Source organism: Fusarium mangiferae (assembly GCF_900044065.1).
Source record: "Fusarium mangiferae strain MRC7560 genome assembly, contig: FMAN_scaffold014, whole genome shotgun sequence".
Lineage (NCBI taxonomy): Eukaryota > Fungi > Ascomycota > Sordariomycetes > Hypocreales > Nectriaceae > Fusarium > Fusarium mangiferae.
The window spans coordinates 801,815-828,429 of record NW_024573934.1 but is presented as its reverse complement, the minus strand read 5'-3'; the positions used below and the strand labels follow the sequence as shown (position 1 = coordinate 828,429).

The window sequence follows — 26,615 nt, the reverse complement described above, 5'->3', positions numbered from 1 at the left end:
ACGTCAAAGAGCTGAATCCTTGCATCAGGGCAAGAGAATAATATGGTCAAAGAGCAGTCCAAGTTCATCCTAAATAACCTCAGATACCCTACACCATTCCAACTACTACAGGGATGAAGCTGATCATGTACCCACATACAGGGAGACAGGATTGTGATTGGCAGCTGGCGACGCGTCTCGTGAGCTAGCGGTGCTGACGTCGTCATCCTTGACACTAGAAATCTCATCCATGTCCAATTGCTGCATCCCCTAAACCCGAAATGTCCTTGCAGCGGCCCAAAGAATGGCCGCAAAACGTGTCCTTCGGGGCAGTCACGCACCTGAAGACGAACCGAGCATCATCTCGTCACTCCTCCAGATACAAAAATGCAGAATCCCGCAGCAAAAGATGATATGGATCGTCGAGAATCTCGAATGTCTCGGCCGACGACAATCCAAGAAGAGAAAGCTTACTCGAGATGAGAATGAAGAGTCCGAGACACCTTATTGGTTCAGAAAAACTGTCAATGGATTCACAGACAGTAATTTTGTTGCGCTTTCGTACACCTGGGACGCTTCCGAGCATGAGACGCAGAATCCCAAGGAAGAAGGCCACAGAATCGAGACAAGGGATGGGCAAGAAGCTTGGCGCTCCTCAGTACGAAATTCGGTGCTTGAACGGATCACCAAGTATATGCAGTGCCATGGCGTGCCGCTTCTGTGGATTGATCGGCATAGTATCCCGCAAAAGAAATGCAAGCAGTCAGCATGCACACATACTGAGTGCCGACAAAAGAGACACGCTCTCGATGCAATGGATCGCGTTTACTCGCTGAGCGATCATCCTGTCGCGCTACTCGGCCGCCCGATTCAAGATGAGGATGAGATGAGGACCCTCTCTTCTATACTCAAAGGTGCCCTTGTCAAGTACCACGAGGGCGGGTTCGCGCTGTCTAAGGGCGCAGAGTATAGTCAAGCTCGTAAGATGCTATGCCTGATATACGAAATCACTCGCGACAAATGGTGGACGAGAGCGTGGACGTTCCAGGAGAACTACAGAGCTGGTCTCAAGATGACCCTCCTGATCCATCACAGCGCCGATTTCGAAGACACAAAACGGTCGGTACTTAGTGGCAAGAAACCGATGTTTGGTGTAGTACCCGGCGAGTTGAGTGTCCAGTCTGCTAGATTCTCAGAAAGCGCTACGAAATTTTGTCTTGGCTTTCGCCGACATCACTTTGTGACGAGTGAGGATGATGAAATGATTGATCACATACTGGCGACGGCTGGCAAGTACACCATATTGCTGTCACTTTCAAGCTCCATGTCTGGAACGATTGTTTCAGACGTTCGGAAACGAGGCGTCACCGAGCCTTGGGATTGTCTGGCGATTATTGCCAACTGCTGCCAATACGCGACACGTCTCAACAGTACGCGGCTTCAAGACAGCGGTGTGAACTTGGACCTCGCGATAATGGCCCTTCGTCTCGTAAATGGCGAGATACTCAAGAATGATGAGCCACCTGTGTCAGAACATGAGCCAATGGTTGAGCAGATCAATAGCCTTTTCTTTGACGACTTTAGAGCTCCTAAGGGTGCGAAAAGGTTGACTTTCAACAAGAGCTGTCGCTTCGTTGATGTCAACTTCACCAAAACTGGGATAGTCACAAGAGGTCATCTCTGGAAGCTAGACGATACTCTTCGAGCGCCGCGGTCATCACCACGCTTATCACAGGCAGTTCAGAAAGGTGAAAAGCAATTATCAGATTACGAGCGGACCCGGCTGAGACAGCTAGTCGAGCTTGTCAAGGCAAAAAAACGACGCAAAGACGCGGAGATAGTGGATGACATGGAGGACTTCCTTGAGGAAGATGCCTTTGTTGTAGATGAGGATGAGTCTTTCAGCCTTCGGTATCGAAGGCTCATGGCGAAGGAGGTTGTCAGAGCCATGGACGCAGATCAACCCTTGACACTAGGCTATCTATGCGACCCATCTGGAGAGGCTACAACAGTCCGCGCGATTTTCATCCGCAATCGAAATCCCGATGAGTCGGAAGAGCTGTTTAGCCAACAAGAGGATGATCTCACACATGTCTTCACGTCGCTCTGGTCGGAAGACCAGCCCGATGAAGAATACCTGGCAAATGACCTAGACCATCACGTGTCCCTTGGAGTCCGTCTATTAGATGATGGACACAACGGACCTTTGCGTTTGTATACAAAAGAGTGGGTTCTTGGCTTGTGCTTCTTTGTCGGTGCTCCGACTTACGAGGTTATGTTCCCGTGGCCCAGACCATTGTCGCGGTAGCGGACGAGGACGGGAACTTGGACAGGAGGTTGTAACAATACTGTAATATTAGAGACGAAAAATAATTCTAGGTAGGAGAGTGTCTTTTCGGTAGGATCATGGAAAGCATCCAGGTGGCGCTTCTGGAGACAGGAAAATTAGTGATCACGGTCAAATTGGCGAAAATATTTAGGTAATTTGCGTATCTTGGTCTATCTTTAGGCTTCACTTCTTGCTGTCGACAAGACCAAAGTTCTTTTCGAGTCCTAACCTCACAACATTTCATGACCCTCACAGCCGAGTCCAAGACATTTTCAAGCTTCTCTCCGCAGCTGAGCGGAATACCGACGATTTCTTCAACACCATTGGAGCTGTCAGAGACCAAGGCGTAGGGCTGAGCTTGGCATTGAGGCCAAGCCAACAGACTTCTCCGCAGGTTTTCCAAAAATGGCGAACCTCTTCCCCACTCGCGCAGGTCATTCATCAATAAATGCAAGCCATAGCTCTCAGCTCCGAGTTGAAGCTCCGTCAAAGACCGGACCACGTGCCACTTTCGCCAAACCACCCTGAACGCTGATTGGTCTGGCGCACGCCAAAATGTCATCGCGCCACGATGTATGGACGCCTCGAGGGAGAAGAGGCTTCTGGAGGGAAAGGCTGAGCAGGGAGGCTGGGCTGTCCTGATTAAGCTTATTCTCTTTTAGGTGCTGCTAGACTGCGAGGGATGCTATTTCGAGGGTTTGCTAGGCTAATTGAGTCTGTCGCGAGGCAGAGTAGGAAGTGCTGTGTATTGTAAGTGTGCAGAGCTGAAGATTGATGCATGAAGCCATCGTGTATAAGAAGAGGTGACATGTCCCCATCAATCGAGTCTTCTCATCATCTCAAACACACTCTTAATCTAGACATCTAAACAACAATCACATCTACTCTTCCAATCTTCCATCATCAGTTCTAGCTTCATCTTCAAAATGCTTGCTCAAACCATCTTCTCCATCCTCGCCATCGCCACTACTGGCCTGGCTGCTCCTGTTGAACCCAGGAGCGACGACTACTTCACCCCAGCTGAAATCCACACCTACAACATCAACAACGGAGCAATCTACGACACAGACGAAGGCCGCGTTACCAAGGCCCCCACCAACGGCGGTAACGACATCACAACCCTCCTCACATTCAAGTATCCCGAAGCTGCCAGGGGCAAGAAATGCCAATTCGCTTTCTACCTTGCTCCTGGTGAGAACGTCATTGGTAGCAAGAAGCTTGATCTCTACTCCAGCCTCGCACCCGCCCCTGGACCTCGTGCCGGCTGGGGTCCTGGTAACCAGCGCAATGTCCATTTGGGACGCATGGATGTCAAGGTTGGCGGTTTCGCGACCTGGGAGGCTACTTATGGTCCGTACATGACCCAGAAGACGGATTGTAAGAAGCCTGGTACTGTCGAGGGGCTTGAGCTTGTTGGTGTCTACGATCTTGATGCCATCTACTGGAACCCGGCGAAGTCTGGTCCTCGTATTGTTATCAGCTAGAGCGGTGGGGCGCTAGTCTTTGTCGGTGCTTCAGTTCGTCTGTATATATTCTTTAACGCTAGACGGTAGCGCGTCTGCTTTTTCGGGTTTGTGGGTTATTTTGGGATTGGAACTTTGTATGCAAATCACAATATCAGTACACTTCTCTTATCATTACCAAAGCTGCTTTTGAATGCTAGATGTAATCAGCCACATAACCCCATATGTTTTGCTATACGACAACCGCAGTAAACAACCAGATACAGCAATCGCCGAGATCAGGTTATGTTGCCCAGCCGGTAACCGAGGTGCAGTCATCCTTCTTCCTTCCGGAGGAATATGACCCTTTTCTGACCTTTTCTGACACCGTTTTGACTCGTAATCATCGTCGTAATCAATTACAGCATTCCAATCCTTTAAACTCCTTCAACTCATGTGAATATCACTTGGCATTGTTTAATCTCATATATCCGTACCAATACAAACCTGCTGACATTCTCCACAGAACTCAGCCCTCGCGTGTCCACAATATGATCTGACGCAGGGACAAGGACAAGGGGCTGTCGTACAAAACGGTCAGACACTTCAGAGCGGAAATAGTGCCGGCTGAGTGGAGAATCATGGCGTTTCGGCCCGTGGAAACTTGCAGTCAGAGGCTTTGATTTGCCAACGTCTGGTTCTAATTTCATCATGTCAGCGGCTGCTTCTCCCTTACGGGAAAACATGTGACAGGGGGGGTTATTGGAGACGAGCCTTACGAGGTAACGTTAACTCAGGGACGATTTTACGGTTCGACCATACAGATGAAAGCTTGTCTTCGCCCTCCTGGGCTGAATCTGAAGAACGCAATCGTCGTGACATGACCCCTGATTATGCACTTGTCGTCTGTCACTTCAAAGGAATCGCGTGATTTGTAGAAAACGTTTCTCGTATTAAAATCTATCTATATGCATGCAACTAACGCTTAAAAGACTAAATGGTTGAGCGGGTACGTATGTCGACTCGCATCTAAGAAATTGTCTCGTATCTCATTGTGAAATCCAGCATGTAACCGACTGACAAAAGCCTCGAGAATCAGTCGTTGGAGATCCTTTGCAGGGTCATCCTTGCGGAACCAATGGTGACGGATGAAGACTCCGCCACAAGTCTTGTCTCCAATATACGGAGCGCCATTCCCGTCCATGCATGGTATCGTGCCAATGTCTTGGGACTGGTTATAGCTGTATCGTACGTAATTGGAGAACGCGGCTTGCTCGTGTGCCCAGTCGTTTGCCCATCGTGCACAGCCCTTGTATTTTTTCTCGCCTGGACACTGCTCCCAGTCCTCGAAGAGTTCTTGTGTTCGGTTGCTCTGCTGGGCGATCATGAAGCCTGTGTTCTGCATGACCTTGCCCTTTTCGTCGCGGTTTCGTGGAGAATCGGGATCGTTTGCCAGCGCAAGAAGCGTCTTGTCCGTGATGTTCCATAGCTTCATCAACCATTCGAATGGGACCTGGGGGTACATGAATTCTGCGTCGGCGTCGAGGAAAACGACGAAATCGTGGGACTTTAGCGCTTCTCGGATCATTGGGACCTTGACCCATGTCTGATGTCGCTTAGGATAATCGGGGGCTCGGACAAATTTGTAGTCATAGCCATGAATCATCGCTGAAGTCTGTTAGCCGAGCATCCTTCTCCGCGCACCAAAAGAAGATCATACCATAGAGATAATGGTTCATTATTCCACCAGTTCGTCCCTTCATTTCCTTGTAGTCCAGCGCCGAGTCATTCATCACAGCACCGGGTCCCTTGTCCAATCGAGTGTCAACATCCAAAATCAGGAGCTTCTTGCCCAATGGCTTCGCCCAGTTCTCGTTCTCCTTGGGTACCTCATAAACGTATCCCTCATCTGTATAAAAGCTTGTCGCATTGATGTCGAGAAGAAATGGCTTCCATAGGTCATGCATTAAATTCGACGTGTGCGACGCGAGCTTCACTTGATGCGGGTTTGATCTCCGTGTTGTTCTGCAAGCGGATTGTTATTAGCGACATTTCGTTGGAATGCTGGGTGACATTTTAGCCACTGGCGCGGCGACGTACCGGTACGACAGAAGGCTGGGAGGTTCAAAATAGAATCCCCAAGTATGTGTTACCAATCCAAAGATTACCAAAATGCCCATCGCCAGAAGGACGCCCTTCTGCCTGCTTGCGCGTGGCAGCAGCAGCTTGGCCATATGTGTGAGGTTTGCGGTCTTCATCTCGAGGGCGAGATTGTTCTTCGTACGTGTCACCTCGCTTGGAAATAGACAAATTTCATGAGGTTAAAAAAAAAAGAGAGTTCGGACAATTCCGCTTTTGACTTTTGGTGGACGAAGGGGATTACCAATTTAAGCCCTGGTTGAAGAACGCCTGATGTTTAAAAAAAGACACGGCGAGACGAGAGGAAGAGGAGGAGAGGAGGGGAGAGGGAATAAAAAAAAAGGAGATGTAAGTTCAGCCCAACGAGCTTTTTTAGTGTTTTTTTACGAGGGAGTCAAATTACATTTATTCTCGTATTTCTGTTGGTCCCAAATAGACGGGAAAACCGGCAACGCTTAGGCCTGAAGGAGCAGAGTCTCGAAGCTTTCACGCTGCGATTCAATGACAGATCCCTGCAACCGAGGCGGGGCCCGCGGACTGTTTCGGTAGATTTATTGGATGCGTCGTACGGCTTTAGCGTATGGCATTTCACAGACGCGTCACTAGTGAACAGCTAAGCCTTTTCTCATCCCAACGCCCGGGGCATGATGTGATTCAAGCCTTTTGCCCCCCGAGCTAGGGAGCCGTCAGGGCCGTCTAGAGTCAAGTCCAGGGGGTGCCTCTCCGTAAATAACGCTCGGTATCACCCGTGTCCTATCGGAACCGCTGTCGAGGGCATGTGCACCGCTTTTATGTGAAGCTCGAGGCGTGACTCAGCGAGATCTGATTCTGGCATTGACAGGATAAATTTGTTTAGTTTATCAGGGACCTGAGCAATCCCTGTTTACTGCAGTCACCATATCTCGGCCCCGGCACTTGTAGCTTTTCTATCGAGGCTAGTCCCTTTATTCGTACAGCCTCCTCCTATTCAAGTGCACCCACTTTCTCGATTTTACGCTCCCTTCAATCACGCTCGTATCCTGCCCTTTGGCCGATGACACTGCCCTCACGGCTAAATAGCCAGTTTCATCTTCAGGGCGCACATCCACGAGCTCGAGCCTCATATTCTTTAAACATCTTGCTCTTTCAGGTCCGTCGAGATGTGATCCACCTGCCGGAAGCGGCACAAATGGATTGTCTCTGGTTAGGGTACTAGCGAAACCGAGAACATCAGGGCCTTGGATCAGAATCTCGATAATGAGGCCGCAAATGGCAAGAATTTGCAGTACCATTGTTGTGAATAGCAACAGACCGACCCAGATGCGTTGCGCGCTATAAACGTCAATCGTGGTTATTCTTGTACCCATGGTAGTGTTCATGAAGGAGTCTTTGTAGGTCTGACCCGTCTCCAGACCGTTCATGTTGTGTAATGGGATTGTGCCGTATGAGACGTTGGTGTGACCTCCAGGATTCAATCCGGCGTCCCAATATGTATTGAAAGCAGTCGTCATTCGCCTGGAAAACACGTATGGAAACTTGGCGAGATCTTCTTTCGTCCACGGCAATTGACTGGTGAATTCATACGGATTCTCATCTTTCATCAGATACATCTCCGATGGCGACGGCTGAACTCCGTCCTTGTCACCGGAAGCTTGTGCCCAAGCATACAGAGCGTAACTCAACTCTTTGAGACGTAAATCGCTCCGCGTGACCGATGGCGGGTACAGAGAGCTTCCAGCCTGGTTCTCGGTAGAAAGCCGCCGTTGCTGTCGTGCTTCGCAGGTCGTCGCTGGGTCTCCAGGTCCGCAGTGAATGGTTGTTTCGACCTTGACTTCGTGAGTGGCACACTTTACGACGTAAAGTTGAGAGCCGCGCATTTGTTTGACGTATATGAACTGATAGGGCGAGTTGATATCATCCTCTTCCCCATCTGCGTTGAACCACGACTGCGGCAGGATGTTGAAGGCGGAGAAACTGGGGAATTTGTAGAACAAATCGACGATGTTCGTTTGATTCTTCGTCAACTTTCCTCGTAACGGGTCGAAACTGTCGACGAAATCGCAATCGACGTGGAAATATGAGGTTGGTATTGTAAAGTTGAACTTGGTAGGCTCGTTGGGCCTGACGAGGCCTTGAATCTTTATACCCAGCAACGAAGCATAAGAGGCCTTACCTGAGACAAAGTCCGATTTGTTCACATCGTAGAGATCGTATGAGCCATTGTCAAGTCTATCGTGCGACAACTGGGGAATTTTCGGCAACCCCCAGATATCCCTCGGCGATGCTTTCTGCTTCGAAGACGACAGCAAACTCGCAGCGTATGTTGCGCCAACGCTATGTCGGTAGTCGATCCATCTCGATTGGGACACTTGATATGCTGGATCAGCGTAGTAAACCGTTCCATTCGATACCAAGTCGAACTTTGCGTCTTGTAGAAGTCTTGACGAGCTCTGTCCACCCAGAGGCGACAGAAGCCAGGAGGTGAGGATTATAATGCCAATAACGGCATTTGTTCGTATTACGAAAATTCGCTCAATGGCAGTAGCCAAGTTCTGGCTGCCGATCAACTGTTCTAGAACAGGGAGGTTTACACCGCCGCGGCTTTCAAGGCACCATCGGCCGAATACCCGGTAGAACCTCCCGACTAAGGCGGCAAATAAGATGGGGTACAACGATGGACTGAGTACCGTTAGCTGCAAGACCTTTTTGCCGTAGTCGGAATGAGGTTGGTTATCAAGACGGATCGCCGTGATAGCGAGGGCTTTTCCTGGTTAGTTTATCCCTTCAGATCCAGGGATATGTCTTACCAATGAAGCAGAGGGGTGTGAATGTGAGAAGAACGCTGAAGATCCAACCAAACACCGTTGGCGCGTCCCAATGCTCTAACGTTTTTGGGCCGCCATGCCAGTTGTCACGTATTCTGGTATGCGGTATCGTCTCTTCCATCTGCGAATACGCGACATCGTCACTTGAGTCGTGGGCCAGAAACGGGGCATGTGCAATATCTGTTTGTTCATGTTTTGGTGAAGTTGAAGAAGGCCTGAACAATTATCAGCATGAATTTCACCTTATATCAAGCGATTGCCTATACCAATAGTGTCGTATAAGTCCCAGAACGAGCAGACTTGCGGCAAGAAACCCCGCACAGATTCCTATAACAGTCGCAGGTCCAACTTCATGCTTACCGAGATCCCAATTAATATTGGAAAAGTCAGGTGCCTCAAAAGTGCTATTCACTTCTACCCCAGGCCTCAAATCCGAAGCTGTATTATTCTGCACACGATATGGCTCGAGAAATAATTTTCGCCATCCTTCTAGCGCTGGTAATTGCGCCGGGATTAACTGGTTCTGGGGACAGCCTCTCGCGCAAGGATCAACACCACAGCATCCCAAGAAATGCGGCATTGACAAATCGCATCGATAAAAAGATGCATTATGAAGAGCGCCGCATTCAAGACCGAGTTTGTATGCTGTTCGCCCTGGGCTGTAGCTCATTGGTCGTAGGTCTGTTTGCGGGCAGATTCCAGACCCGTCGGCACATGGATCCGAGTTGCAGCATCCAACAAACTCTAAGTTAGTCGAGGGTTTCTTGCAGACGTAGAAGTTTCCTCCACTGAAACACCTGATCATGTAATAGTCCGTGATAGCGGTGTAATTCACATCCATCTTGAGTGCAATGGATGAAGCGCACTGAATTATGCAGAAGAAATTAGAAGTCAGATGAGAAAGACACAAGGACCTGATGCGGGCAGAGCGCTATTATTAAATCATGCTGCTCTGACAGAAACGCCACAGAGGCAGTAAAAGCTGGAGTCTAGACTGTATTCATGCTCAGCCCCAGCCAGCCAGCCATTGCTGATTGGAAGATCATAGTTAAACACCAGTAAGCTTCGCGCTATTGCTTTCAGCTCAAGCCACGTCGAAAAAGGACGACGGAAACTGTCACTGATGCCTTGTTGTGCTACGTCCGTTTTTAAACGGATGTTGGTTCAAGGTATGTTTACCCTCAATGAACTCAGCCGCTTGCCATGTCTCACTGGCGTCAGCATGCTCTGGCGCCGTGGCTATTTAAGCATAATTGCTGGACTAGGGCGCCTTGCAGGCTAGGCAGATTCTATTCCCCCGATGTCAAATGGAGCTCGCCCTTCGCATGACTACTGAGACACTGATCAAGACGCGTCATCGCTTATTTAGCATCGTCACACGTATTTAGAATGAAAATAGTAATTTTTGGATTCATTTATTGGGGATTGCCTGGCTAGGACCTCAAGCTCGACCGCGCGACAGCTATGCCGCAGTCCGGATTGAGAAGTGCAGAACAGATAGAAACAGGTTTTCGCCAAATACACTTATCTAGAAGGCTCAGCAAATTGGTGAGAGAAAGGCTGAACAGACCCAAAGTTCGGTGTTCCATCAGCATTGGCAGTCAGCGGCTGCGTCATAGCATATCTGGTATCGTCGCATGCACCATTCTTGTTGGAAGTAGCATGGAAGGTGATGAAAGTCTGCTTTCCATCAGGGCTCTGGAAGAAACTGTTATGTCCAGTTCCATAACTTCCATTCGCGCTCTTGAGAACACAACCATTGGACTTCTTCCATGCTGAGGCCTTGGCAGGATCAGTCTTTCCATCCCATTCGAGCAGAGCGACGCAGTAGTCTGGAGTCCAGCAGTAGTTGGCTGAGTAGGAGATATAGGTCTTTCCGCCGAAGTACAAGGCGTTGGGTCCCTCTTGCACGGGAGTTCCGCTCTTTTCCCAGCTTTGGTCGGGTTGGGAGATGATGCTTAGGGCACCGACGGACAAGAAGTCGGAGCCCAGTTTACGGATGCATGTTGACTGGTATTGCACGCCGGTCATACAAGAGTAGACGAAGTAGTTGCCGAATTGGTTGGTGCGAAGGATGGTGCCGTCAATGCCCCAGTCATCAGAGAGCTTGGCTCCATAGGACCAACTATCCCAGGGACTAGCACCACCTACTTCTGTTAGCTTCATACTATTCGAAGAACAGGAAAGACTTACCCTTGATAACATGTGACCGCTGGCCAGTGAGATCTTCGGACTTTCCGGCAGTATAGTAGATGTACCACTTTCCGCCGAGATAGTGAAGCTCCGGAGCCCAGACGTTGGATGAGCGCGAAGGGTCAGAGTCTGTGTAGATGACCTTGGGAGTAGCAGTCTTGAGACCCTCGATAGTGGTAGCTCGGGATAGCTGGAGGTTTGTCCACTCTGTCGAGATGAGGTAGTAGTATCCTCCGGTGTAGGTAATCTGGGGATCACCACCACCTGGGTTTCTGATGGGGTTGGTATAGGCACGAGCTGAGCCAATGAGCCCAAGGGCCAAGGTGAAGATGTTATTCCAAGAAACCATGATTGCGACTGAATGAATTGACCCAGCTGCTTTTCAAGATCAATGGGCTTCGATGAAACCTTTATACAAGCGTCGCTTATAAAACTCTCATTGCCGTACTACCAGTTATCCGCGTATACCATCGGACGTTCGTAAAATCCTGGGGAACCTTCCCATATCGTCCAAGTGCATTGATTTCAAGAACAGCTGACTTCTCATTCCGGATGGCTCGCCGAGCGTGACCGGGAACTGGGATCTGGGGTCGCCGATCGATGACCGGGATGTCGATGCGGTCCAATCGTGTCACCGGAGGCCCGTCCCGCAATGCTTATTCTCCAGCAAAACCTCGGGAGTTCAAGGTCCGTTTTCGAATTGGGGGTGGAGATGTTGCAAGGCGCCCCAATAGAAGTGAGGGTGTCATTTAAGTCTATTTTATAGTTGCGGATTCCCCGGATCATGATGAGGAGGAAATTGAAGAAGGTTTGTGCTTCCAGTCATTGGCGGTAAATATTGTTCCTCGTCCGTGGCTACACCGATATGCCAGCTTGTGAATGTTCAGCGCATCACTATGCAAGGCCATTTTTCTAGACCAGTCAAAGGCCCGAGGTCATCAGAGATGATTGTCAAACACTTCTCTATTATACGTCCTTAAGCATATGTCTGAAGACCAATATCTACATTTGTTCCATCGCCGATTCTTATCCAAGATCCTGATTTACTCCTCTTCCAAAAGCGTTCCTTCCAAGTCCAAAGTCTATGCCACCAACAAGTGTCGATACTAGCTTGTGTCTCAGTAATAATTTGTTCCAACTCCTCCTGATGATTCTTGAACCTTACAATCTCATCCTCTCGTTCGGTAAGCTGAGCCTTGAGGCGACTCTCCATTGCCTCTGTCGCACCACGTTCAGCCGCGGCTTTTTCTTCATTCTCACTAGCTTTCCTTTTTGTATCCTCTAACATGACTTTGTATTGCTTAACTTTGATTTCAAAGCTTCTGATCTGATCCTGAAAGTCCTGGTTCTTGTCCTTAATGAATGTATGCTCATCTAGTTTCTTTTGCGCTTTGGTCAATTGAGCTTTCAGACATTTGTTCTCTATTTCGAGTCTGTTTCGAGCGATCCAGTCACTGGTTGTCTGGGTCTGAAGCTCTTCAAACTTTGTTCTTGTGGCTGATAATCTTCCTTCCGTAATGTTGTTTCGATCTTGGCTTTCTTTGAGCTTTTGTTCCAGATGAATGATTTCGGGTCGGAAGAAATGCTCAATGTTGAAATCCAAGTCCAGAGACTTCTGCTCGGCCACATTTTCATGATCTTTGCTTTCTTGAAGTTGTTGTTCCAGATGTTTGATCTTGCCTCGTAACCTTTTGACATCTCGTTGGTGCTGCTTCTGTAGTTGGTCATTTTCTTGCCTTGCGGCATCAAGACTGTCCTGCAACTCAGAAATAATCGGCTTCAATTCGAATAACTGTTCGAGCCACTCAAATTCGTCCATTCCCCTCGCCTTCTTTTCACGCTTCACGGATACTGCCTCCTTTATCACGGTTGTCCATAGGCTAACAAATTCTTGCACTTGATCTGAATGATAGGAGCGACAGAGGCATAGATCTGCGAGTTGATGAAGACTTTGTCTCGTGGTGAATTCAGGAGATCTTTGCGACATCCGTTTGAGCAATGCACCAATTGCCGAAAGTCGTGGTTCCTTTATAGAGAGCGTACACCGGGTCTCTCTTGTGGTAATGCCAATGCATCTTCGATGATCGGAGATCTGCAACACATCTGCTGGATCCCAAAGGATCGAGGCCATCAAGACAAATATGGAGCGGAGTGTCCGAAATAGAAGTATTTCGTGTAGGTCTCTGTTATTGCAGTTGTGGTGGACATTCCAGGTTACAAGTTCCAACTTGAGAGTGCTCAGGGAACTTGAGGGAATGAAGAAGATGGATAGTGGCGAGGAGATTGGGTCATGATGGGGGCTGAATAGTGTATTTGGTAGAAGTTAAGCTGTTGGTTTGGATACGGTCAGACAAGGCCCTGATCCACACGAAACGCATCCATTTCTTAATAGGTCTCAGACATATCTGCTTAGAGCAGTACGAGACAACTCTGAGAAATTTGTGAAGAATTGAGTTAAAAGGCCGAGTTACAACTTTTTTTTTTGAAACTGTGTGTGCGGCAAAAATACAACCATATCGTGCAAGTGCACGGATGGGAAGGACAACTGACTTCTCAGGCCGGATAATTGACCAGACGTGGCCAGGAAAAGAGATTTGAGGCTGGCCATTCGTGAACGCAAAGCGAGCAAGACATACATGACGCCCCATCATACAATATGTTGGACTGAAGAATTGAAACATATACCCAGAACGAAGAAAGAAGATTTGACTAATTCGCAATGACCCAAAATGATTCACTGGAGCTTAAAACATAATCACACTCATGCCCAGCATAAGCAGTGTGTACCAGTAACAGCAAATATGCTTGCTTGCCCTATCACCCCCTGCGCTACTCTCTTGAGTGGCACTTCCTGGCACCGCAGTCTCTGTGGAAGACGTACTTGCTGTCGGCATAGTGCTCACACTTGACCCATCCGCGCTGCCCGTCTTGTGAGGAGTAACCGAGGTCGTTTCCTCCTTAGACGAGGACTCTTCCTTCAGCCCTCCCGAGGCGTTGCACTTCTCTTTGACAAGCTTGAGCTGCTTGTTCCAATAGTCGCCTGCTGGGTCGGTCGGCGCTGGCCATGCCCAGGAATTTGACCTCATATCAATTAGCTTGACGTAACAGGGATGGCAGAGCTCCTCGAGGGGCATTTCCTCATCAACTCCAAGTTCGGGGAATTCGTCCAAGATTTCTAGAGAAGGTCGGTCAGTTAAATAGTCGTCTTTGAGAAGAAGATCACAAACCGCCACAGTATCGACCCGTTTTCGGATCCTTGGCACATGTCTGATTCCAGCCACTCGACGTGACATTTCCACCGAATAGGAAATAGTTGGGTGGGTAGAGTTCAGACAGGAAATCCTCCTCGGCACACTCCTTGTTGAGCTTCTGATACCACGATTGGAACGAGTCGGAGCATTGTTTGTTGCAGATCGTTGGGGCCATCTCCATATCTTCGTCTGTTTCGCCATGAAATAAATTTGGGTCGGTTAATTCCCTAATGTACTCGTCGCAATCGACTTCGGCTGTCAATACCTTCTCACAGGCTTTGCCGATCGGAGTTTCTAGACTATCCAAGTCTTTTAGTTTCATCATCTGTAGTGCACTGGCACTCACGAAGAGCCCAAGCGCTACAACCAATTTTGACATGGCCATCATGAATATTGGTGACACAGATATCGAGATGCGAGTGATACACTGTCAGCAGCGAAAGTGATGGGCTCTTAATGATAATTTATAAAGGCAAGCCCCTTGCATAGACCTAAATAGTTGAGGCCAGCAGGGTTCTGAAATTGTCAGATAAATCATTCGTACTCCATAATGATGGAACCAAACGGGCCTTTTTCATGTGTGCATATCGCCAAGACGGCCCTGCACGGGCTGCAAGGGCCCAAATGTCATTAATTGGCAATCCCTGTCCCTGTCGAGAATCGCTCATGGCCCTTTAGTCATAGCAAGTACCGTGAAGCATCTGCAGATGTCGTTTTGTTCTATGCTCGAGAGTAACTAAGACCAGACCATAAACCCGACATATGCAGCAACATCCATCATAACGCCGACAGGCAAAGGAAAACCCTTCAGTCAAGAACCGAGGCAATTGAGCTCATCAATACGGCAAGTGAGTCAACAGAACCTGACTAGCCTGTGGAGTTGTGGGACTCGAAAATCACGCTTAATACAAACCAACAACCAACATCACCATCGACCAACACAGCGTTACATGGGCCATGGGCAGAAGTCTGCTGATATGAAAATCCAGTTCTCTCTTTTCTTGCCTACATCCGGCTTGGCATTTAGTTTGTCACTGGATTTACGATATGCTCAGGGAATAGAGCTTGTCGTGTCAACGTTATGGACAATGGTGGAGAAACACCCAGGGTGCAGAGAACCTCGCATGCTTGCCGGACAATGAATCTTAGGTGGAGCAAGAAGCGGGTCTCTCGATGATTGTTTGTCCGTAAATACTCTAATTCTAAGCCAGAGTGGTTTAGGCCTCCAATTCCTCTACTGATAAATGCCCGGACGTATGCTCTGATTTGATACACTACAGTGAACAAGGGTTACACTCGAAGTGTTGATAAGGATCGAAATTAGGTTGTGAGAATATACCTATGGATATATCCGACAGCATAGTTCTAATGCTCTGATAGACATGAACAATCCCCCTACATAAAGAAGAGGTTCAGCGACAAAAGAAGCATCAGAGCCCGAGATCCGAGCAGCTCTCCCTGAACAGACTCCGCAGCTGCATTAGGCGTAGACGACACAGTAGGCTCAGACAATACGGTCTGTACTGGGGTCCCAATGGATGATACAGACCCTTCCTCGCTGTTGGCCGTCTGAGAAGCTTTCGAGTCTTCTGCCGTAGTCGCCGTCCCGGATGGTTCACTCTTACTTGCAGTGGGCGCCGTAGTCTCAGTGGAGGTTGAACTATCGCATTTCTTGTGCACGAGCTCAAGTTGCTCTTCGTGCCATTTGATGTTGAGGGCGTACGGTGAGGGTTTATACATCTCGAGACGCTGCACATAGCAAGGATGGCAAAGCTCATCGTGCGGCAGCTCTCCGCCCTCTCCAACATCAGTGAAATCTGCAATAATGTCTTGGATACAGTCAGTATTTTTCTATGCTCAAGTCTACCAGCCACTAACCATTGCAGTATCGTCCTGTCTTGGTATCTTTCAGACAAGTCGCATTCCAACCTGTCCAGATACGAAGGCCGCCTCGAGCTTTGTCTTCATCCTCGCAGTCCTCGAAAACATTGGCGATCCAGTCCTGGAGTGACTGAGAGCAAGCTTTGGTGCAGACTGCATCGGTTAAGGCTTCACTGTCAAGAGAGCCGTACCAGCCTCCGTTGAGAAAGCTGATTACCTCTCTGTCGCAATCGATATCCGCTGACATGGCCTTCTCGCAGGCTTTTGTCACATCCTTTTCAGTCCCAGACTCATAGAGACTGAAAGCATTGACGGACAGGGAGACTCCCAGAGTGATGAAGAGTTTAGAGGCAATCATGGTGAATGTTGCTAGGTACTCAACGGGGATAGAATTGGTGAGGAAAAGAATGCCGTGGTTAAGTGAAAGAAAGAAGGAAGAGAATCCGTGATTTTCCAGCACAGAATCGAGTGTCTGAGCGGTGGAAAGCTATCCCTTAAATGAAAATCGTGAATTCATGGCCCGAGGTCGTTTGGAGGCATTGTGGATATGCCAAGTCGGTCGCAGGCAAAATGCAGGGGCTACATCCTAGTCTAGCGACCAAGTTTATGTAACTTGCTGTTGGTTGTTGGTTGTTGATTGCAAAAACCACGTAAAGTTTGATTGCAGTCTAAATTATGCTTAGATGCAGCACCAATAAGCTCGTAAAATGTAGTTTTCTCTTGTCATCGCATGATCACCCATTCTCCCGTACTCGGGTCATATGAAAGATCATACACCGTCTCTGCGCCCTCTTCCTCAGGTACATTGTAATCAATAACAACGTTAGGTTCGTTGTAATGTCCCATGAACTCAAGTGCGAACTTGACCTGGGCTCCAGTACTGAGACCTTCTCGGAAGACGAACGAAAAGGGTTCAGACCTTACTACGCGTCTGCTGTCCTCGAGCTTGACAGATTGGAGGTATGTGACTGGCGTACCGTCATCGTCGACGCCAGTCAATACAATGACCTGACGATTGTGCGTGTCGCGCTCAACCTTGATAACAAGCCTGCGCTTCAGGACAAAATTTGGAATGGTGTATCCGAGCCTATCCATCACTCTCGTCATGAGGACATCCGACTCAGCCCAAACATGCATATCTGCTATACCTTCCATGAAGGTCTCTTGTAGGTTGCAGATGATAAGCTTGCTCTTTTTACTCTTTCCGCATGTCTCAGGGATGCCACTCGCTGGAGGAACACTGAGGGATGACCCAAGCGCGATGCAAAGATCAGCCTTCTTGGCATGACTTCGAGCAAGTTTCAGAGGTTCCTCTGGTAAGAATTCTCCAAAGTTTATGATGGTATCAAGAAGGTTCCCTCCACATGCAGTGCACTTGCGGCCTGTTCGATGGTCGTGCACTGACTTTTCATAACTGGCGACAGCACGGAAGTCTTTGACGATTCAGCATAAGAAATATTCTTGTGGCTTATTCACTTACCTCTTATGTACTCCTTGCCACAATCTTTGCAGCATTCCCGGTTGCTGTTACCGTGAAGTTCCGAAATGCGATCCTACGATGATCAGTCATAGTGGCCAGGAGTCTAAAGGCAAGTCCTTACACGTAGGATGCCACTCCTTCGATGTAAACCGTCACAATTCTGACTGACGAGATACTTCAGAACTCCTTGATTCTGCAGCTCCACAAGGGCCATATGCGTCGGTGTCGGGATGGCCTGAAGCGTGCTCGTGGCCTTTCCAGTACGAGCTCGCCCTTGAGCTCTCAGTGTCCAAGCACCTTCTGGTCCACGAAAGTCGGGAATGCCTATACGAATCAGCGGGTGGAATTCACAGAAAAGACCGATCGATCGAATTACCTGCTGAAGTCGAGACGCCTGCGCCCGTGAAAACAATGAAGTGCTTGCTCTTCTTGATAAGTGCCACGATTTCATCTGCCTGCTTGTCAATAACCTCTAGAGGATCGCGGCGTTCAGGTGGCGCAACTTTCGGTGCCGAAGAAGCCATTTTCACAAACGCGAATTAATCTTCACGATGGTAGTCAAATATCGGTCAGAGGATGTAGGGCTTATTTATTTAGCCTGATGTTATACGTATTTGCTGACATTCACGGTGTTCACGCTAGGCAGCAGCCCCGCTATAGGAATGGTGAGTCTTTGAATGTTTCAGCAATCAGTAGTTTCTATGTGACCCAATGGTAACCCTATCATTTCCCAATGGAGAACCGGTCACAAACCACTCAATTCATGTGGCTCTCTCCATTTTCACGTGAAGCTGGGGAACTTCTACGCCAACGACCTCGCCCTGCAGCCCAATCATGAAAACAAAGCTGATCTCGGCATCAGCACCAATTTCCTGCCAAGTGATACATGTCGGAGTGCCCATGTCAATTGGAGCACTCTTGTCCTGGAATACGGCAATGAACTGATGTCGGCTTTCGTCTTGAACGTTCGTTGGGTAGATTCGGAAGTCGAGGTCATCAGCCTTAACGCCGAGCTTCCGGGCGGTCTCATTCTTGATGTTCATCCCGCCGATCACAAGCTTCTGAACCTCAAGACCCCGGCCATTGTCAGTGGTGTTAACAGCAGCCTCAGTAGCCTTGCCTGAATACGATCCAGCATAGCGCGCTTCTAGTTCTTTGGCGGCAATGACTTGCAGGTATCCGAGAACTTCGCTAACGATATCGGCATGCACATTGAGGTCCAGCTTTCTGTCCTCAACACTGCTATCGTGAGCCAGAATAGCGAAGCCAGCATCGAAGTCCGTGGTGAGTTCAAAGTAGCTCGCAAATTTGCCAATAGTTCCGCTCTTCGTCAAGGCATCCAGGATGGGCGAGATAGCGTTTCCGGCACGGTAAACTTCCCAAGGTCGACCTACACCGTTGCGAAGATTGGAAGTATCGACATTAGGATGAAGCCAGCGACGGGTAACAGCAGGTGAAAGGAGGTCTGAGGCGAGGATAGAGTGTCCAGCGCGTGCCAGATCTTTGGTGGAGCTAACAAATGATAAAGCACTACAAGGGTTGTTAGCCACAGATTCATCTTGTTTAGATAATAAAAATACCCTGGTTCACCAGTCGCTGAAGTGTCAAGACTCTCCATGGCAAAGATATCGTCGACACCGTGTCTCAGAACTCCACTGTCGCTCATGCCAAGAGGCTGCAGAATGGTCTTGTCGAGAATCAAGGGCCAATATCCGCCATCACTTCGTTGCATGGCAAAGACCAAAAGCTGGAAAGCGGCGTAGGAGACAACTGGACTTGTATCCGGGAGGAAGTATGGCGCCTTCTTCGCAAAGGCCTTATGGAAAGCTGTAATTCACATCAATCTAAGGGGCTCAAATAGTATACGTAAGATTTCACTTACCCTTGTAGTCACAACTCTTGCCAACAACACATGCTCTGGCTATATCACTTGTTAGTCCAAGTCCTCCATGGCTCCGGATGATAACATACACTCTCGACTGAGACCTGACATTTGGCCTGCTAAGGCACCAATAGTAATTTCCTTCCAGTTCACCGTAAGCGGATCTTTAACTTTAGCCAGTTCAGGTAAATACTTGGTGATAGGCGTCTGCCACTGTTCGCCCATCCTGACAAGCCAAGCATAAACAGTGAATATCATGCTCACATCACCAACTGGAAATTTGGTGTTCGAAGTGAGGTTTGCGTTCGAAACCCGATCTTCAGGGGATGTGTAGTGATACTCGAAGAACACGGGATCATCTCGAAGCGACTCAGCGCCACCGAAGATGACCACCGAGAATGATGTAGTGTTGGGCATGATTGGCCCGTATTTATCACTACCACCGTTCTTAACGAGGTCGTCAAAGGTCTTGGTGAACTGGGAGGTAAGCTTCTTAAAAGACTCAGAGGATTTGTCGATAGTCGGTGGAGGGTAGTATGCACCGATGGGAGCGCAGGCCTGGAAAGGAATGTCGTTGTTGATGCAGTCATCTTTGGCGAAAACGCCACGGCTGAGTGCGCTCAAAAGAAAGCTTATGGCAAAAGCTCGCATTATTATTTTGTTGCAAGTTATTGGTGGGATGTTATGAGAGGTGATGAACCAGAAAGGCGCTGATGAACGGGTAGAGTAGAATGCGCTGAGAGACCCTTCTTATATTTGAGCCCGAGGCAGCCTGTATCTGACGAAAATCTACATTACGACACATCCACCGAGGCTTAGATGAGATGCCGAATGAAGATGGGTCCGTTGACAATATTCTATGTCATTTTACTTGTCTTGTGGTGTTTAGCAGGGGATGTTCACCTCTGGAGGCTCCACTCAGTCCCTTAGTCCGACTTAGTCCGTACGCCGCCAGCTTCCTACAACCGATAGTCCATGCCTTACTCCGTACGGCACATCAATGAACAAGATTCAGCACTGCCGCGTAACACAAAAATTTCTATTAAAAAAGAAATACCTAGGTTCCATAGCCCAAGTTGATAGGAAACTCGACAGGATCTGCGAAGAGAAAACTGCCAATGTCGAGGTCCGGGTTTTGATACCAATCTGAGCTCATTGGCCAAGGACCGGCTATGAACGGCATTGACCCAACTGACATGCCACTGGCATCAGTGCCGACACTAAGTAACGACTGGTCATTGACAGATGGACTTATGGAAACTGATGAATCTGGTGTCTGGTGCTCCGCCTGCGACAGGTACCAGTTCTCAAGCCGACGTATTCGCTTCGCGAGAGCATAGAACGGATGGTCTGCTGGTGCATCCTGACCTGGCGTCGCCTCGAACCGCAAGACTAGTTGGCGAAGGGTATGCCTCATATCTAAAAACCGACGAAGGTGTTGCATAGATCCAGATATGCTGCCTCTAGCAGCGACAAGATCAAGGCGAACAGCAAGGTTTAGACCGCAGTCCATCATAATCCAGCCCATGTTTGACATGTACATCTCTTCGCCCTGCGGCATGACTAAAATCACGCTGATGAGAGAGCGGGCTGCGGACATGCTTGCCGACAGCCAGTCTATAAGTGAACTTTCGTGTTCAAATTGATTGTTGAACTTATCTAAACCAAAGGATGTTCCTCTCGGCGATGATTGGCTGAGTAACAGCTCTAGAATATGTATCTGGAGAAGCAGAGGTGCTGTAAACCGTTAGTAAGAGATTTCGTATGATATAGGATTGGCTTACGGCTTTCGCTCAAAGGGAAAGGAAGCGTTTCCTTGACCTCGGTACACTTCTGTGAGATTTCCTGACACCCAGAAAAGAAATGCAGACCGTTGTTAGTAGACGCTGTGTTGTTGACGAGATCTTCAACTCCTTCGATGAGCGTTTGCACTGTAATCATATACGGAAGATATTTATCCGTCGGGTATTCGTTCCAGGATGCGAGGTGCTCGCAGCACGCAGTGATGTATGGCGTATAGAAGAATTGGCGTGTTTTCTGAAGAATAATAGACGAACTTTGCTTTTTAGCCCAATTCTCACTAATATTACTAGCTGACTCACCTTGAAGATAAGTAATAAGTTCCTGCAAGAGCTCTCATCTCATCAGGACCCCAGTCTGGCTTGTTCTTATCTTTCCCGCCCTCGGCACTCCATAACTTTGGTCTTCGAGGTTTATCAAGTCGTAAATCACTGATTATACTAGTAGCAAGATGGAGATGCTGTATATATCTCTTTGGCTTAGCCTGATAGTGTGCCCTGTAATCTTTAGCCGACAGACTTGTCACAGGTGCCGAGACTTACCATGCAAGATTGATGAGGAGTCCCTGCAGTAGATCAAGTTGACAGAAATCTCCCTCCACCATTTTTGCTGCAACGATCTGCTTGAATAAGTACCCAAGTGCTTTTTGCGTGGGGACTTCAGCATGTGAAGCTGCGGCTAGTGCCGCCAGACAAGCAAAGGGTCGTTCTGCGTTCAACTGCTCAACAGATACATCATCTCGAAAGAGGACGAAAGGAAAGTATGGGATCATTGGGTCCTGTAGCAGTCTAGCAAGTCTCTAGCAGCTTCTAAAGTTATGATTCCCCGTTCAAAGGGGTCAAATGATGCATTTGGGTTGAAGATGTCCTGCAGTTTGCTACTCGAAGATGCTTTCTCATAAGGACTTGTTGGCGACTTGGATGATTGCTCGGATTTGGATCTGACATCTAGTCTTTCCCTATAAATACCAATCATGAGTCCTGTACTTCTAACTATGAGGTTAGAGTTCTTACCTTTGCCGATTTACATTCTGACGGCGCCTAGCTTGGTTGAAGATACACGTCTTGCCGAGCCTCAAGCATCGATCGCAAGAGTCGGAGTCCTGAGTTTTGGAACATCGAATCTTCAATGAAAAACATGTCTGGCACGTCTTCAATAAAGGCAGTGGCGATTCTATGTTGTTTGACGAACTCATTATCGTTTCACGTTGCTTTTGCGAATATGATGATAGCATTCTTCAACAAAGATTGAGGATGAAGAATGGAAGGTCACGTGAGACACGGAACTCCGTATGTGCAGGATGAGGCTGTGTATTGTAGCCGCGTAATCTGCGCAGCGAGACATCGTCATGGGGGATGATAACGGCATGATTATACTGATATTTTATGTTGTATTACTGTCTGTGATTGACTTGAATAGGAAGCTTGCATTGTAGCGATTGATCAATTGGGAAGCTGTGAGACGTTTTCGTGGCCACGGTGCAGGGTAGGTCCTTGCCGCGCCTCACATTGACAACGCGTCGAGACAGAAACTAACCTCGGATAGATCCGGTTTCATGGATCGGATCATCAAGGTTTTTGCAATGACAGTCTAGTACTTGGCAGTGCTGGAAGTTTTGATGCCAATGGAATGGAACGAGCAAAATTTTGATGTACGCTTGCCAACGGTGACCTGGTATTTTGTAATCAGAGGGACCAAATTTTGAGAACGCGCCCGAAGGTTTCACGCTTATCGATAACCGATCTCCTCTGGAAATACCATGATAAGCTTTATCTCCGAACTTGACACCACGGGAGCAAGCTCACGTGTAGTCGCGTTGAATGTGGACACGGGCTGACGCCAAACTCCGGTTCCGAGTTGAATGCTCCGCGTGAATTGCTCCGCGACTCGGCGTGGGTTGCTGATCCCCCAATCCAGAACCCCCAACGCCGCAAAGACCCAGCAAACCCATCTAACCACTGGAAGGGATGACAGAAAACCAGGGCCTTAGTTCAGTTTAACCTAGGTTATCTTAGCAGGCTACTTACCAGATTATTTAGGCCGCCCATGCAAGCGCCCAAGCGTTTTGGTATCCAAAGGCCCATCTAACCATATTCTCATTATAGGTTGCATCACGCAACCCTCGCGCGCTTGTCAATTATTATTCCGTCCGTTCACTGACAAATGTGAAGCCAATCGACGCGGGGAACCTTGCCTGACAGACCGTTAGGAAATTACAGGACTCGCTAAACCTCATTTCGGCTGCGATCTGCGACTCTAGCCTACCGTTCGCGCAATGCCCAGCAATATTCAGGTCATTCGTGCATGTTGCGATCATCCGAAGTCATGAGCCCTCTCGGATGCATCTCCACCGAGCGCCGAGATGCAGCGGAGCAAAGCCGTGATATGGCTGCTGCCGCTGAACAGGGTATATCTCCCGAAATTACATGCATATTCTCATTGTGGTTCTCTATGGCGTCAAGACAAGACGGACATTGTACATAAGAACAGATGCGATTTCTGTCTCAATCACGCAACTTTCTCAAAAGTAACTACTTCTTTTTTATAATTCTTATTTGGTAGTCGCTGCACCATGTTGCGACAAGCCGTCCACTCATTTTTACTTGCTGCCTTTGCAGCCCAAGCTATGGCTGCTCCTAGCAACTCTTCTTCATCTGCCAAAGTCCACTGGCTAGGTGAAAAGCCAGGATTTACTTCAGGAACCACTTTCGGTCTTCCCTGGCCTCAATCGAAGTATTTCCCCAAAGATACCAAGTTCACTGCTTCTGATGCTTCTGGTCAAGATGTTGACCTCCAGTCGTGGGTTACTGGATACTGGGCTGATGGCTCGGTGAAGTGGACCGGCCACGCGATTGGAGCTTCGCAGGAAGTTCTTGACGAATATGTTGTCAAGGCTGTTCCTTCATCAGAAGGCATCAACTCCACAACTTCTTCTGGTATCACTGTCACCAAGAGCTCCAGCAAGATCAAGGTCGATACTGGCAAAGTCACAGCCGTCTTCCCCAAGACGGGCTCTGTGATCGTCAAGGAGATTGAGACCAACGGCAAGCGCATCGCTCAGAACGGAAGACTCGTTCTTCAGTCGCAGAACGACGTCTCTCACCCCGGTGACGACAAGATCAAGTCGTTCAAGACGCTGCGCTTCCAGAGCAGCATTGATAACGTCACTGTCAGTGACCAGAACTCTGCACGAACTCTGGTCACCGTCCGAGGAAAGCATTCGGCGAGCGACAAGTCTGGCCATAAATCTTGGCTGCCCTTTGTCCTTCGCTTCTACTTCTACTCTGGCTCTGAGTCGATCAAGATCATTCACAGCTTAGTCTTTGACGGAGATGCTGACAAGGACTTCATCTCTGCCGTTGGTATCCGCTTTGACGTCACTCTTGAGGGTGAGGAACTGTATAACCGCCACATCCGTATTGCTGGCGTTGAGGGCGGTCTACTCAGTGAAGCCGTCCAAGGGATCACTGGTCTTCGCAGAGATCCTGGTGCTAATGTTAGAGCTGATCAGTTTGATGGCAAGGAGCTGCCAGATATCTCGACTTGGGATGTTCGTGTCTCCAGCCGTCTTCACTGGATTCCTCCCTGGAACGACTACAGCTTGAGCCAGCTCTCAGCCGACGGTTTCACTCTGAAGAAGCGAACCAAGGCTGGCCAAAGCTGGGTCTCCATCCCTGGAGGCACTCGCGCCGAGGGTCTTGCCTATCTTGGTGGTGCTACTGTTGGAGGTCTCGCCGTTGGTCTTCGCGACTTCTGGAAGCGATTCCCCACTGGGTTTGACATTTCTTCCGCCGCTTCTGACACTGGAAGCATTACCCTCTGGTTGTACAGTCCATCTGCTGAACCTCTTGACCTCCGTCCTTACCATGATGGCCTCGGTCAGAAGAACTACACCGATCAGCTCGACGCTCTTGAGATCACCTACGAGGACTGGGAACCTGGCTTTGACACACCTTACGGTATCGCGCGAACTAGTGAGCTGTATCTGATTGCTTTCGACAAGACTCCTTCGCAAGAGACACTGGCGAAGCATGTCACACAGATCAACAACCCTCCCGTCCTCGTCCCCGAAAGCGAGTACATCCAGCAGACCAAGGCTATCGGTACCTACTGGGCTCCCGCCGACACTTCAACCGTCGCGTCCAAGAAGCTCGAGGATAACATCAACTTCCTCGCCAAGTTCTACCAGTCTGAGGTTGAGCACCGCCGTTGGTACGGTTTCCTTGATTATGGTGACTTCATGCACACTTATGATCCCGACCGTCATGAGTGGCGATATGATATTGGTGGTTACGCATGGGACAACTCTGAGCTGTCACCCGATCTGTTCTTCTGGCAGTACTTCTTGCGCACGGGTCGTGAAGATATCTATCGCTTTGCCGAGGCTCTCACGCGTCATACTGGCGAGGTCGACGTTTACCATCTCGGTAACTGGAAGGGTCTTGGAACGCGACACGGTGTGCAGCACTTCAGCGACAGTGCCAAGCAGGCTCGTATCTCACAACCCCAATATCGCAAGTACTTTTACTACCTTTCTGGCGGTGATGAGCGCATTGGTGAGCTATTCGAAGAACTTCTTGACACTGACAAGACCTATGGTGTTCTTGATCCTCAGCGGAAGGTCCGAAAGGATGGCTGGGTCCCGACGCCAAATGCAACCGTTGCTTTCAGCTTGGGCACAGATTGGGGTGCGCTTGCTGGCGGATGGCTCATTGACTGGGAGCGTCGCGGTCCTCGATGGGAAGAGTCCAAGGCGAAGCTCACCAGCACTGTCAAGAGCATCGCCAAGCTCAAGAACGGTTTCGTCACTGGTAATGGTCTCTACAACCTTCAGAACTGGACCCTCGGTCCGCCTCCCTCCGATCCCGACAACAAGGGCCACGTCGAAGTATCGCATCTGAATGCCGTCTTTGGTCTTCCAGAAGTTGTCTCCGAGCTGATTCTATACTTCGGTGATGATCTCCCCGAGGGCTTCAAGCAGGCTTGGCTGGATTACTGTTACTATTTCGAGGCCACTGCTGCTGAGCAGAAGGCTCGATATGGTGTCGATTTCGGAAAATTGAACTTGTACCAGGGTCACTCGCGTCTCACGGCATATGCTGCGAACCAACAACACAATACCACCATGGCTAATCTCGCCTGGACCAAGTTCTTTGAGAGTGACGGATTCAAGGCACCCACCGCCACTTTCACTACAACCGAGATTCCGGAGCATGAGGGGCTCATTCCTGGAGAGGAAGCACCTTGGATTTCTACGAACGATGTTGCGCAGTATGGATTGGCAGTTATCCAAAACCTTGCTCTTGCTAGGGATGCCCTCGAGGACTACAAGCCTAAGGCCTAAGGGCTTGCACTTTGTCGACTGGCTTTTTATTACACACCATCTTTCCAATTCCCATTCGGAATTTCCCTGTATTTATTCTCTAGCCTATAAT

The 26,615-nt window shown here is 48.9% G+C and overlaps 12 protein-coding genes across 12 annotated transcripts; 3 read left to right on the top strand and 9 right to left on the bottom strand.

Moving 5' to 3' along the window:
* Window positions 1–283: 283 nt before the first annotated feature.
* On the top strand, window positions 284–2,287 carry FMAN_14912 (uncharacterized protein; the record flags this gene model as incomplete). The annotated part of the gene is made up of 1 exon (XM_041822775.1): window positions 284–2,287. One exon carries the CDS (start codon window positions 284–286, stop codon window positions 2,285–2,287), a length of 2,004 nt encoding a protein of 667 aa, XP_041688422.1.
* A 947-nt stretch (window positions 2,288–3,234) lies between these two features.
* Window positions 3,235–3,792, top strand: FMAN_14913 (uncharacterized protein; the record flags this gene model as incomplete). The annotated part of the gene is made up of 1 exon (XM_041822774.1): window positions 3,235–3,792. The coding sequence occupies one exon, from the start codon at window positions 3,235–3,237 to the stop codon at window positions 3,790–3,792; it is 558 nt and encodes a 185-aa protein (XP_041688421.1).
* A 943-nt stretch (window positions 3,793–4,735) lies between these two features.
* Window positions 4,736–6,008, bottom strand: FMAN_14914 (uncharacterized protein; the record flags this gene model as incomplete). Its single annotated transcript, XM_041822773.1, has 3 exons — window positions 4,736–5,418; window positions 5,471–5,775; window positions 5,851–6,008. 3 exons carry the CDS (start codon window positions 6,006–6,008, stop codon window positions 4,736–4,738), a joined length of 1,146 nt encoding a protein of 381 aa, XP_041688420.1.
* Window positions 6,009–6,833: 825 nt separating this feature from the next.
* Window positions 6,834–9,534, bottom strand: FMAN_14915 (uncharacterized protein; the record flags this gene model as incomplete). The annotated part of the gene is made up of 3 exons (XM_041822772.1): window positions 6,834–8,629; window positions 8,676–8,908; window positions 8,960–9,534. The coding sequence occupies 3 exons, from the start codon at window positions 9,532–9,534 to the stop codon at window positions 6,834–6,836; spliced, it is 2,604 nt and encodes an 867-aa protein (XP_041688419.1).
* Window positions 9,535–10,217: 683 nt separating this feature from the next.
* Window positions 10,218–11,235, bottom strand: FMAN_14916 (uncharacterized protein; the record flags this gene model as incomplete). The annotated part of the gene is made up of 2 exons (XM_041822771.1): window positions 10,218–10,840; window positions 10,887–11,235. The coding sequence occupies 2 exons, from the start codon at window positions 11,233–11,235 to the stop codon at window positions 10,218–10,220; spliced, it is 972 nt and encodes a 323-aa protein (XP_041688418.1).
* Window positions 11,236–11,862: 627 nt separating this feature from the next.
* FMAN_14917 (uncharacterized protein) lies at window positions 11,863–12,873 on the bottom strand (the record flags this gene model as incomplete). The annotated part of the gene is made up of 1 exon (XM_041822770.1): window positions 11,863–12,873. One exon carries the CDS (start codon window positions 12,871–12,873, stop codon window positions 11,863–11,865), a length of 1,011 nt encoding a protein of 336 aa, XP_041688417.1.
* Window positions 12,874–13,630: 757 nt separating this feature from the next.
* On the bottom strand, window positions 13,631–14,516 carry FMAN_14918 (uncharacterized protein; the record flags this gene model as incomplete). The annotated part of the gene is made up of 2 exons (XM_041822769.1): window positions 13,631–14,061; window positions 14,114–14,516. 2 exons carry the CDS (start codon window positions 14,514–14,516, stop codon window positions 13,631–13,633), a joined length of 834 nt encoding a protein of 277 aa, XP_041688416.1.
* A 1,016-nt stretch (window positions 14,517–15,532) lies between these two features.
* FMAN_14919 (uncharacterized protein) lies at window positions 15,533–16,376 on the bottom strand (the record flags this gene model as incomplete). Its single annotated transcript, XM_041822768.1, has 2 exons — window positions 15,533–15,966; window positions 16,016–16,376. 2 exons carry the CDS (start codon window positions 16,374–16,376, stop codon window positions 15,533–15,535), a joined length of 795 nt encoding a protein of 264 aa, XP_041688415.1.
* Window positions 16,377–16,741: 365 nt separating this feature from the next.
* On the bottom strand, window positions 16,742–18,022 carry FMAN_14920 (uncharacterized protein; the record flags this gene model as incomplete). The annotated part of the gene is made up of 4 exons (XM_041822766.1): window positions 16,742–17,451; window positions 17,499–17,571; window positions 17,620–17,822; window positions 17,875–18,022. The coding sequence occupies 4 exons, from the start codon at window positions 18,020–18,022 to the stop codon at window positions 16,742–16,744; spliced, it is 1,134 nt and encodes a 377-aa protein (XP_041688414.1).
* A 237-nt stretch (window positions 18,023–18,259) lies between these two features.
* Window positions 18,260–20,031, bottom strand: FMAN_14921 (uncharacterized protein; the record flags this gene model as incomplete). The annotated part of the gene is made up of 4 exons (XM_041822765.1): window positions 18,260–19,028; window positions 19,079–19,325; window positions 19,381–19,419; window positions 19,470–20,031. 4 exons carry the CDS (start codon window positions 20,029–20,031, stop codon window positions 18,260–18,262), a joined length of 1,617 nt encoding a protein of 538 aa, XP_041688413.1.
* Window positions 20,032–20,437: 406 nt separating this feature from the next.
* FMAN_14922 (uncharacterized protein) lies at window positions 20,438–22,375 on the bottom strand (the record flags this gene model as incomplete). Its single annotated transcript, XM_041822764.1, has 6 exons — window positions 20,438–21,117; window positions 21,165–21,436; window positions 21,483–21,677; window positions 21,723–21,958; window positions 22,030–22,138; window positions 22,194–22,375. The coding sequence occupies 6 exons, from the start codon at window positions 22,373–22,375 to the stop codon at window positions 20,438–20,440; spliced, it is 1,674 nt and encodes a 557-aa protein (XP_041688412.1).
* Window positions 22,376–23,752: 1,377 nt separating this feature from the next.
* FMAN_14923 (uncharacterized protein) lies at window positions 23,753–26,524 on the top strand (the record flags this gene model as incomplete). Its single annotated transcript, XM_041822763.1, has 1 exon — window positions 23,753–26,524. One exon carries the CDS (start codon window positions 23,753–23,755, stop codon window positions 26,522–26,524), a length of 2,772 nt encoding a protein of 923 aa, XP_041688411.1.
* Window positions 26,525–26,615: the final 91 nt, after the last annotated feature.